The sequence below is a fragment of the Pleurodeles waltl genome, chromosome 10 (genome assembly GCF_031143425.1).
Source record: "Pleurodeles waltl isolate 20211129_DDA chromosome 10, aPleWal1.hap1.20221129, whole genome shotgun sequence".
NCBI lineage: Eukaryota > Metazoa > Chordata > Amphibia > Caudata > Salamandridae > Pleurodeles > Pleurodeles waltl.
In genome coordinates, this window is record NC_090449.1 from 575,532,696 (window position 1) to 575,544,730 (window position 12,035).

The 12,035-nt window shown below is 44.4% G+C and overlaps 1 protein-coding gene across 3 annotated transcripts in view; it reads left to right on the forward strand.

Moving 5' to 3' along the window:
• Nucleotides 1–12,035, forward strand: part of LOC138261725 (meiosis-specific coiled-coil domain-containing protein MEIOC-like) — a 196,218-nt gene that overhangs the window by 114,428 nt on the left and 69,755 nt on the right. For all 3 annotated transcript variants that reach the window (XM_069211030.1, XM_069211032.1, XM_069211031.1), the window contains one exon: nt 1,730–3,542. In XM_069211030.1, the coding sequence (XP_069067131.1) occupies nt 1,730–3,542 (1,813 nt within the window). The remainder of the gene's footprint in view (nt 1–1,729; nt 3,543–12,035) is intronic.

A 12,035-nucleotide genomic window follows, 5' to 3' on the forward strand; every position in this document is an offset into this window, starting at 1 on the left:
GTGTGGTTAATAGCCCACAGAGGTGTTACAACAGGCCAGAGTGCTTGCACGCTCCACCCTAAAATGAGTACCTGCATGGCAGTGGCCTTCAGTGTAAGGACACTGGGCACATGAAGTAGTACTTGATACAGGCTCCATTGCAGGACAGCACGACAACCCGAAGCCAAGAGGAAGATGGAAGAGAGGAGGAAGTATGGAAACAGCAGTGATGTAGGAGCCATGTGAGAGCCAGCCAATGGTAAGTAAAGGGAAACAAGAATGACCTGTACCCACGTGGGAGCCAACCAACGGTAAGTAATGAATGTTTCAAAGCCCCTTTTAAGATTTGTATTTTTTTCTGATACAAGAGATTTCGAGCACAGTGCAAGCGCTGTGCAGGTGAATCCTAAAAATGAGCACGTGTGTGGAGCTTATACATAGCTCCACTCAGTCACTTACAGGCACTGTTTAGTCAGGGTGGGACCACACAACAGCACCTGGTGGCATGCAGGAGCATTGCTGTGGGAACATTTTCCGGTTCTTGTTTGGTACCTGTAGAGTCTGTGAGGAATCTGCAGTTAGAGTATCCACCAGAACGAATGTTACTGAAAATAATGTAATTGTTCAAAGCCAGACCTGCCCACTTTGCAGTCCTGTTTTTTTCAAGTCAGTTATTCCAAACCAGAGGATCTTGCCTGACTTCAGGTAGATTAGAATTAAAGGAGCTCCTTGACTGGTGCCCCTGCTATGCCACTGTCTCTCTAAGTCTGTGATTAATAAAACAGTCCCATTAATAATTCCTCAACCTCTTGTTAAGCCTTAGTGTTGCTTTCCTGTTTACATTAAATAAATGTGCCCTGAATTGCAGGTTGTCAGGGCACTAAAGGCAAGCGTTAATTTATACCTGTAGCGAAAACATTTAGAGCTTGTAACTTAGTGATAACGTAAGGGAGAGTTGTGGGTCAGACCTTTGGTTGGTAAGGCTATGTACATGGTTTCCTGGAATTCAAACCTGGCTTAACTACCGAACCATACTGTATTCTCTGGTGGAGATTCCTGTAACCGCAATGTCTCAAGGAGCGGGATGGCGCATGATTGACGGGCCAGAAAAAAGATAGCAAAAACAGGTTAGATGTTTATGAGATCTCATATCAGGGGAGAGCCAAAGGTAGAGAGAAGTCCCTTTATTGACAAACCTAAATACTTAAGAGAGGAGGATGACTGAGAGGTGTGATGTTGAGTGGGAAGGAACTGGGGAAAGGCCTGGGAGAGTGAAGTGAGTCTAAGAAAAGAGAAAAGCTTGTCCCTTGCAGGGAAATGTCAAGGGAAAGGTCTTTCATATTGAGGGATTTGAAGAATGAGTAAAACCTGTCTAGACCTTAAATGTCAAGACTGGGACTGAAAGGCATTGAGCATAAAGAGATACATGTGGCGGTCCATAACGTACAACAAGTGACTGCAGGAGCTCAACAACCGTAGCTGATATGTTAAGTTACTGTTTTCTATACATTGTAAAGTAAGAACATACACTGTAATGAATAGTAGTTATTCATTGTAAATTGCTGTAATCGACTAAGGCAAGCCACCCTCAAATTGGGATAAAAAAAGGCACTTTGCTATCAAACTTATAATTCAAAAATTTGAGGTGAAATGTTTATATACAGCGTTCACTTAATGTATGCTACTGATGTTGCAACTCTTACTTTTCCTGTTGAGGTAATTATTTTGAAACAATCTGCTTCTATTACAGGAATGCATTGTCAAGATTGTTTCCACCAGTTTGGGCGACCGACAGTGACACCAATGCAGATTGCCATTCACGTTCTCAAAGCAACCTCCTAGACCCGAATGATTTCCCCAATGTGATTGGTTCACAAGGTTATCAGCAAGACCATATTCAAATGCTGCCCGAGATTGACAGCATCCATGAGGGCTTTGAGGGCCTTAATCTTGTGGAGTCCTGGCTTTCCCTGCCAGAAACCTATATTGAGAGTCCAAGTGAAGCACTTAAGGCATTCCCTGAAAACCCTGCCTTCCATATGAATGCCATCCTTCAACAGGAAGGGTTTTCATTTCAAAATGGGGGTTTCAACAGGCATCCGGGTGACTTTGACAAAATGAAATTTAAAAATGAGTATGAGAAAAACAGTTCTGATTTAAAAGCTTTTACCTCTGCAAACAAAATGAGAGAGAGTACACATTTTCAGAAAGGTTGTTGGAAAACTGACATGGCCCGAGGGAAATTTTTGAAAAATGATGCAAAGGATCAAATAAACTACCCTCATAAATCATCTCCTTCCCATGGAAATATGTGGGGCAAAACGTTCCAGGAAGAAATGCAGCTTGCTAAAAGATATGAGGATTTTAGTAATCCTAAATCGCAGCCTCATGGCCATCGGTCATCTTATGAAACACATCAACAGTTCTGTAAAGAAAGTAGTTACCCTGGGCCAGTGAGCAGAAGATTGCATAGAGAGGGCAACCAGAACGGGCTTGATAGTTTCTCTTCTGGCGGAAACTTTGAACACATTGAAAATAAACCTCACCTCAATCCTAAAGGTTTCCATAAGAAATCGGTGCATGAAGCTTCAGTAAATGCTGCCCTTCCCAGTGGGAACTATCAGTCGTCTTACAAGGAGCACACATGGATGAATGGTAAAGCCTTAAGCCCAACATCCACAGCAAATACCTTGTTTGGGAAACAAAAGCATATAGAAACAAGCCCTCCGCCTTCTTCTGGGGTTTCCACTATGTCTAGTGGATCCCCAATACATCATCCATTGGCTTCCTCCTCCTACTTCTCACAAGGCTCTTCTCCAGTTCCCTCTGCAAGGAATGACTCAAGGTTACAAATGCCAAATGAAGGATCTCATTCAATGGGTTTTTCCAGTTTGATTGCTGAAAACCAGAAACAGAATAAACAAGTTAGACCAACTCACCATGATGCCCCTACAAATCGAGAAGATCAATATAAAAAAATGTCTGTTGGTTTTGCATCAAACTGGTCACCTCCACGCAGTACCATCATAGAAGAATCTGAAAAAAATAACCGATTTGGCAGGAAGCAGAATTCAGATAACAACAGCAATAAGGATGAACGGCGGGGAAAGAAAAGCTGGAATCCTCAGCCAGGCTATATAGGCCAAAACCGCCAACCGTTCAACATGTTGAGAAAGAAGCAAGACCAAAACAGTGGAAATATGTCTGACTTTATTAATCCCTCATTTCTTCCCTCATTTCCAATGTCTGATTTTAAGCAAGCCCCCAACTTTCCCCCCTTCAGCCCACATGCCTTTCCACCACATAATAACTTTCCATTTCCTCCATCCCCATTCCCATTTTCAGAACTCGTTGACCTTTTCCATTACGATGATTTTAACCACTTAAACCCCTTCATTAACGAGTTGTTTTGTGGCGATCTCACAGCACCCTACTTTGCCTTTCCTACACCTTTCAACAAGTATAGGCCACCACGCATTCGCAGTGGGCCTGCTAATGAACTTCATACCCAGCTGGAAGAGTGTTATGAACAGTGGCGATCTTTGGAGAAGGAGCGAAAAAAGGTAATATTTTGATGCTCTTAAGTTGAAATGCACTAGATGGGTGGCAGATTGTGAAAAATGTTGTACAAGGTGAGGCACAAGTGATGTTTATAAGGGAATCTTTTAGTACACATGCTTTACAAATGTTTGCTGGTACTTGTAGTACCACAGCCTTGGGACTAGTAGCTTTAGTTTTATTTTTGGGATAATGTAGATAGGTCCTCTAGCAAATTGAAAATTTCCAGCTAACAAACCATCTCACTCCATCCACTCATTCACATTGAATGCCTTGCTAGCCCTTCTTCCACCTCAACCAACGAAGGGAAGTCTGAGTAGGCTAAAAGAAATGGTCACTTAAGCTACAGAAACGTAAATAAAATGTGTATTTTATGTGACGTTTGCCTTGTGAATGAAGCTGAAATGAAAGAGAGCAAGTGTTTGTTCAGTCTACTAATTGTATAGTCCTTCGTTCCTTAGCAATGGGTGTCGTTGCTGCCTCAAAGACATCAATGAAGCATACAAAATTAATCATTATTAATATTAACTTTGTTACCCCAAGATGGATGGGTTGTAGTTGACCTTCACAAATAGGTGTATTGAAGAGTTAAATCTAAACACTTAATCTCTTTTTTCTTTCTCTACATTTTGAATAATTATTGTAAAAAAATACTAGAAAAGGTCTCCCAACACAAATAACTCAGCTTCTGCTTTATCCTTGACAAAAGTGTTCTAACAATATAATGAGGTTGGTAGATGTCGATGTGGAGAGAGTATTTGTAATTAATTTGATGAATTGAACGTGTCCGGTGTCCAGCAAAACTAATTTTAGAGCCAAATGTGTCCTAATTACGGTAAACACTTCATGCCATAATTGTTTCAAATACATAAGCATTTGTTTAGTGGTGTTAGCATTATTTTCGAAGTGAAGCTGTGTACTGTGAATGTTAAAGAAATCCCTCAGCCTCCTCATTGTCTCAACTCATGAAATTTGTGTTTTCACTCCTCTGAAGAACCTTAGTGCTTAACACCCTCGCAGCTTTGTGACTGTTCTTTCCGACCCTATTTTTATGAATGTGGTCCATCATTTAGCCAAATTTTTCACTGCAACCCGTGCTAGTCAAATTGTTGAATAAGAAGCCTGATCCTAATGTCTTTAATATTTCTGGGACAGGTTAATAAGAAAATCAGTATACATGAATATTTTTTATTGCTTAACTGAAATAACTCTTGGTCTCCCATATTTGCTGCTTGTCCATCATCCCCGTTTGCACATTCACTATGTTATCTCGTGAGAAGTTCTCAGGTCGCACGGCAGAGAGCTGTGCAGAGAAGCTTCTGTGCCCGCATTCCTATCTGCGTTGGTACCATGAGGAGGGCACACCTAGTGCAGAAACACTGAGACCCGCAATCCTACATCGCTAAGTTCAAGGGTATAGCCCGAGAAGTTAAGTGACCAGACTCCTCCTTATTTAACCTGTTTCAAAAAGGGTTAAAAGAAGAATTAAAGGACAAACTTGCTTGCCCGCCTTCCTTTCGAGTGCTGATTCTTCTAACACAGAGTAAAAATTAAGTTCAAGAACAAAGAATGGAACTGAAGAAACAAACTTTGTTTAAAAAAAAAAAGAAAAAAAAAGACCAGACGACCAACCAGTAGCTAAGACAATAGAAGGAAGGAGTGATGCCAGTAGGTCTAACTAGAGGTTCTCAAATTGATGATAAAAAAAAACATCCTAACAGGGAAGAACTAGGATTATACCTTTATTTTGGACTGAAAGGACATCTTTTGGATTCATGTCCTATCGGTCCTTCACATTCCAAAGACCTCCGGGAAACTAAGAAATACTATTCCCTTAATTAGGGGGAGCAGTTTGGCCATTTCCAGAAACCGACCCGACTGGAATTCTGTAGTCAAGCTGGATTCATTCTCTTGAGAGAAGAGCTGAAATATTGTAAGAGTTCCTGGGGTGTACCTGTCTTTGTAGACTTCGGAGCATAAAACTACTTCATTTAGGTCGTGTGCCAAGGAAGACCATATTCACCTCATGACGAAAGAATCCTATTACAGTAGAACTGTGAACAGCACTTAAATTTCATTTGGATTTGTAAAGGAATAAAGTGAAGAAGCTCAGTTACCTATAGCAGCTTACTATAAACATGTCCATTTTGTTGTGATTTCAGCGTCTCACTACCCATTTATTTTGTGCATATACTGTCTAATCAAGCATAATCCCTACATAAATTGGACAGCCAGATCCTTGTTTCTGGGATCAGAGTTCTGCGTGATTAATTGGTCTGAGTTGTTCTTTTTTCTTTTCTTGCTCCAATCTATGGATGAAGAATGATCTGCTAAATTATTTGCTCAGATTGCCAAGGAGCATTGTGACACTGAGATGTTTTACAGTCCAAGAGGAGAAAAGGAACTTCCACCACACAGGCCTTTCTCCTATGCTATTGACTTGTTTCCAGAAGCAGTGTTTCCTTTTGGTTCCATTTTCTTTCTGTCACCTCTGAAAAGATTGGATTTTAAAGATTATTTAGATTACAATTCAAAGAAATGCTTCATTGTTTTTCATCCCTGAAAATGTATCCTCACATCTTTGTCCTTGTATAGATTTTAGTGGTTTAAACCAAGTCACAGTCAACGACCGCTCTCCTTAACTCCGGATATCTGTTACTTTGGAAGCTGTACAAGGGGCGTTGATTTCATCTAAATTAGATTTAAGAAGGGCTTTCCATATATTACAAGTAGAAGACAGCTTTCCAAACTCCATTGGGGCATTTTGAATATCCAGTAATTCTCTTGGGTCTCTGCAATCCCACCATAATTTTTCGGAGATATACAAACTGTTTTTTTCTGTTCTGTTAATTGCAAACCATGTCCGTTTGCTCCTCTGACATTTTGCTTTCTTTTTGCAAATCTGTGTAACATTATGGTCATGTTAAAGAAGTCGTCCATTGTTTTTGGCAGAACAAACTACTAGCCACATTTGAAAAGTGTGGTGTTAGTGTAACATCGTTTGAGTATCTACAATGTGTTCTTTCTGTTAAAGGGCTAGCTAAGGATTCCAGGAATATTAAGACAATTATTCATTGGCCAGTTCCTATGACCATCAAGGAGACTCAAATCTTTCTGGGCCTGGCAAACCATTAAAAGAAAATTAATTTGAAACTGCTCTCAGGTAGTCACAAATATCTGTTAACTTTAAAAAAAGAACCCCTATCATCTATACCTGTGCATAAGACTGTCTATGCCAAAGTCAGCATGGTACTTGAGGCCTTCATCGACGCTAGGAAAACAGAATGTTTATGCTCCCCTGCTCAAAGACTGCAGCAAAAAGTTAATGCCAGCCAGAAGTACATGTTCACTACCCCGTTATGAGCAAGATTTTTTGCAAAGTATCTTCCAATATCCAAATATATCAAATGATCGGTTTATTCAATTGTATATGAAGAAAATATTAAGAACAATTTAATGGTGCAGTGTTTGTGGTGAGAAACATGCTTGGTGCTCTCATTCAAGTGACGATACGCGATCGAGTGTGTATCGAGTAAGAACAACATGGCCCTTTCTGTTATGTACAGTCAAATTGGGTTTGTCGAACTAGTCGACAGTGTTTCTATACATCATTCAAATAGAAGAATCATTATCAGGACTTTAAGAATACATGTTGTTGTTACTTGATATACACTCTTGATCACCTATTGTCCTGCATTTGTGACAGTGCGTGTTGTCACACTGAGCAAGTTTCTGACCACACACTCACTGCCCTGTTGCATTGTTTTAAACATTTTTGTATATGAAATTGAATAAATCGATCATTTTATGTATTTGTACTTTGATAGTGATAGCTATGTCCTTGGGACCACTGTTCTTTACTTATAAGCTTACCCAACATCCCAGACAACACTCTGGTTCCCTTGTTACCTATAATCGATTATCCTCCACCAGCACATCTAATCCCCTGCCTCGAAAAATGAAACTGGCCTTCAAGGAGGAAATTTCTTTCAAGCCTCCATACCCCGAGCTGGCACCAAAAAAACAGGAAGACAGAGACACTTGTTCTCTTACTTAGGCCTTAAAGCCTATGTGACTTGCCATCGCCACCCTCACCAACATACCCAGGCACCCCACCCCACTGCCTACACCAGAGTCTCCTGACATAAAGCACTACCCAGAAAGTGCCTTACCTCTGATGACTCGTGTAGGAAGTTGGCTCTGTATGTGCTATTTCAAAGTAAGGAATAGCATGCACAGAGTCCAAGGGTTCCCCTTAGAGGTAAAATAGTGGTAAAAATAGATAATACTAATGCTCTATTTTGTGGTAGTGTGGTCGAGCAGTAGGCTTATCCAAGGAGTAGTGTTAAGCATTTGTTGTACATACACATAGACAATAAATGAGGTACACACACTCAGAGACAAATCCAGCCAATAGGTTTTTATATAGAAAAATATCTTTTCTTAGTTTATTTTAAGAACCACAGGTTCAAATTCTACATGTAATATCTCATTCGAAAGGTATTGCAGGTAAGTACTTTAGGAACTTCAAATCATCAAAATTGCATGTATACTTTTCAAGTTATTCACAAATAGCTGTTTTAAAAGTGGACACTTAGTGCAATTTTCACAGTTCCTAGGGGAGGTAAGTATTTGTTAGGTTAACCAGGTAAGTAAGACACTTACAGGGCTCAGTTCTTGGTCCAAGGTAGCCCACCGTTGGGGGTTCAGAGCAACCCCAAAGTCACCACACCAGCAGCTCAGGGCCGGTCAGGTGCAGAGTTCAAAGTGGTGCCCAAAACACATAGGCTAGAATGGAGAGAAGGGGGTGCCCCGGTTCCGGTCTGCTTGCAGGTAAGTACCCGCGTCTTCGGAGGGCAGACCAGGGGGGTTTTGTAGGGCACCGGGGGGGGACACAAGCCCACACAGAAATTTCACCCTCAGCGGCGCGGGGGCGGCCGGGTGCAGTGTAGAAACAAGCGTCGGGTTCGCAATGTTAGTCTATGAGAGATCTCGGGATCTCTTCAGCGCTGCAGGCAGGCAAGGGGGGGATTCCTCGGGGAAACCTCCACTTGGGCAAGGGAGAGGGACTCCTGGGGGTCACTTCTCCAGTGAAAGTCCGGTCCTTCAGGTCCTGGGGGCTGCGGGTGCAGGGTCTCTCCCAGGCGTCGGGACTTTAGGTTCAAAGAGTCGCGGTCAGGGGAAACCTCGGGATTCCCTCTGCAGGCGGCGCTGTGGGGGCTCAGGGGGGACAGGTTTTGGTACTCACAGTATCAGAGTAGTCCTGGGGTCCCTCCTGAGGTGTTGGATCTCCACCAGCCGAGTCGGGGTCGCCGGGTGCAGTGTTGCAAGTCTCACGCTTCTTGCGGGGAGCTTGCAGGGTTCTTTAAAGTTGCTGGAAACAAAGTTGCAGCTTTTCTTGGAGCAGGTCCGCTGTCCTCGGGAGTTTCTTGTCTTTTCGAAGCAGGGGCAGTCCTCAGAGGATGTCGAGGTCGCTGGTCCCTTTGGAAGGCGTCGCTGGAGCAGGATCTTTGGAAGGCAGGAGACAGGCCGGTGAGTTTCTGGAGCCAAGGCAGTTGTCGTCTTCTGGTCTTCCGCTGCAGGGGTTTTCAGCTGGGCAGTCCTTCTTCTTGTAGTTGCAGGAATCTAATTTTCTAGGGTTCAGGGTAGCCCTTAAATACTAAATTTAAGGGCGTGTTTAGGTCTGGGGGGTTAGTAGCCAATGGCTAGTAGCCCTGAGGGTGGGTACACCCTCTTTGTGCCTCCTCCCAAGGGGAGGGGGTCACAATCCTAACCCTATTGGGGGAATCCTCCATCTGCAAGATGGAGGATTTCTAAAAGTTAGTCACTTCAGCTCAGGACACCTTAGGGGCTGTCCTGACTGGCCAGTGACTCCTCCTTGTTGCTTTCTTTGTTCCCTCCAGCCTTGCCGCCAAAAGTGGGGGCCGTGGCCGGAGGGGGCGGGCAACTCCACTAAGCTGGAGTGCCCTGCTGGGCTGTGACAAAGGGGTGAGCCTTTGAGGCTCACCGCCAGGTGTCACAGCTCCTGCCTGGGGGAGGTGTTAGCATCTCCACCCAGTGCAGGCTTTGTTACTGGCCTCAGAGTGACAAAGGCACTCTCCCCATGGGGCCAGCAACATGTCTCTGGTGTGGCAGGCTGCTGGAACTAGTCAGCCTACACAGACAGTCGGTTAAGTTTCAGGGGGCACCTCTAAGGTGCCCTCTGGGGTGTATTTTACAATAAAATGTACACTGGCATCAGTGTGCATTTATTGTGCTGAGAAGTTTGATACCAAACTTCCCAGTTTTCAGTGTAGCCATCATGGTGCTGTGGAGTTCGTGTTTGACAGACTCCCAGACCATATACTCTTATGGCTACCCTGCACTTACAATGTCTAAGGTTTTGTTTAGACACTGTAGGGGTACCATGCTCATGCACTGGTACCCTCACCTATGGTATAGTGCACCCTGCCTTAGGGCTGTAAGGCCTGCTAGAGGGGTGTCTTACCTATACTGCATAGGCAGTGAGAGGCTGGCATGGCACCCTGAGGGGAGTGCCATGTCGACTTACTCATTTTGTTCTCACTAGCACACACAGGCTTGTAAGCAGTGTGTCTGTGCTGAGTGAGGGGTCTCTAGGGCGGCATAAGACATGCTGCAGCCCTTAGAGGCCTTCCTTGGCATCAGGGCCCTTGGTACTAGAAGTACCAGTTACAAGGGACCTATCTGAATGCCAGGGTGTGCCAATTGTGGATACAATGGTACATTTTAGGTGAAGGAACACTGGTGCTGGGGCCTGGTTAGCAGGGTCCCAGCACTCTTCTCAGTCAAGTCAGCATCAGTATCAGGCAAAAAGTGGGGGGTAACTGCAACAGGGAGCCATTTCTTTACACAAGCCCCCCCCAGCCCACAGGCCAGGAGACTCAGCCCAAGCTGGGAGAGTCTTCCTAGTCTGTCAGGCGAGGAAGAGTAGGAGAAATAGGCTGGTTAGTTGCAGGGCCTACTCTGCCTTACATCCTTCTGTTCAGGTCATTCCCTTTGGGGAACTGACCTACTTCCACAGTGATAGGACCTAGTCTGAATTGCCTCTTGTCTGCCTCTTCAATGTCTCCACCCATTCTTTCTATTTTGGTCTTAGAGGTATCCACCTCTGCTAACCTTATCTTGGCCAGGGTTACCCCTAGCTTACCCAGAGAGGTTACCCAGAGCTGGAGTAACCCCACCATGACCAATAGGGTCAGGGGGCCTAACTTGCTATTTGGCATGGGGTCAGACCACCATGCTAAGGATAGTGCAGCCATAAAGGCTAACACCTAGCAGAGGCCACTGACAGCTGTCAGTGCCCAGAACCACACCTTTAGCTCTTCACCTAAAAGGGAAGGGGCTAAGTTACAGGCTTCTTTGGGTTCAGGTTGCCTGTCTGCTGTATTGGAGTGGGGGGTTACCACATCTTGTAGTAAACACCCTTCTTCCACTCTTTCTTCTGTTAGCTGAGGAGCCACCCACTCAGGTTTAACAGTTGCCTGACTAGCCAGGAATTCTTGTGGGTCAGGTTGGACTTTATCAGGGCCATTTTTGGAGTTCTCCCCTACTGGAGCAGAATCTCCTTGGCTTGCTGTAACCTTGGCTAAAGGTTGTCCACCCTTCCTACTCTGTTTTCTTTTCTTCTTCTTCTGGGGCCTGCTTGCATTTACTGCAGAGGCAGGACTTCCAGAATCCTTGGGAGAGGACTGGCACTGGACCAGTTCCTCTCTTGAGCTCTGACTAACCTCTGGGTAGTCATTTCCAAGGAGACAATCAAGGGGGAGGTCGGTACTGACTACTACCCTTCTCCAGCTAAGAGTGCCACCCACTTCTATGGGCACTAAAGCCACAGGCCTCTTAGTGACCCTGTCTAGGCTAACTCTTACCCTGGCAGTCTCACCTGGGATGTACTGGTTTGAGAGCACCAGCCTGTCATGCACAATAGTGTGACTGGCACAAGTGTCTCTCAGGGCAGTGGTTGGGATTCCATTCACCAGTAGGTGGTGGAAGTGTCTACTTCCCTCTGGAATCTCCAACTCACCTGTTGGGCCCTGTTTCCAGTTGAAGGCTAGGAAGACCTCCTCATCTGAGGAGTCATCTCCCATGGCTACACTGGTTACCCCAGGAATTTTGTTCTGGGGTTTGTTTTTGGGACAAGAAGTGTCCTTGGTGTGGTGCCCAGACTGTTTACAGTTGTGGCACCATGCCTTAGTGGCATCCCAGTTCTTACCCTGGTACCCACCTTTGTTTTGGGTTGTGTCCTGGGGCCCACCCACCTGTTCTGGTTTTTGGGGGCCTACAGAGGACTCTTTTTCTTTGTTTCTAGTGTTACCCACTTTCTCCTGGGGAGTTTTTGTAACCCCTTTCTTTTGGTCACCCCCAGTGGAAGTTTTGGTTACCCTAGTCTTGACCCAGTGGTCTGCCTTCTTTCCCAATTCTTGGGGAGAAATTGGACCTAGGTCTACCAGATACTGATGCAACTTTTCATTGAAGCA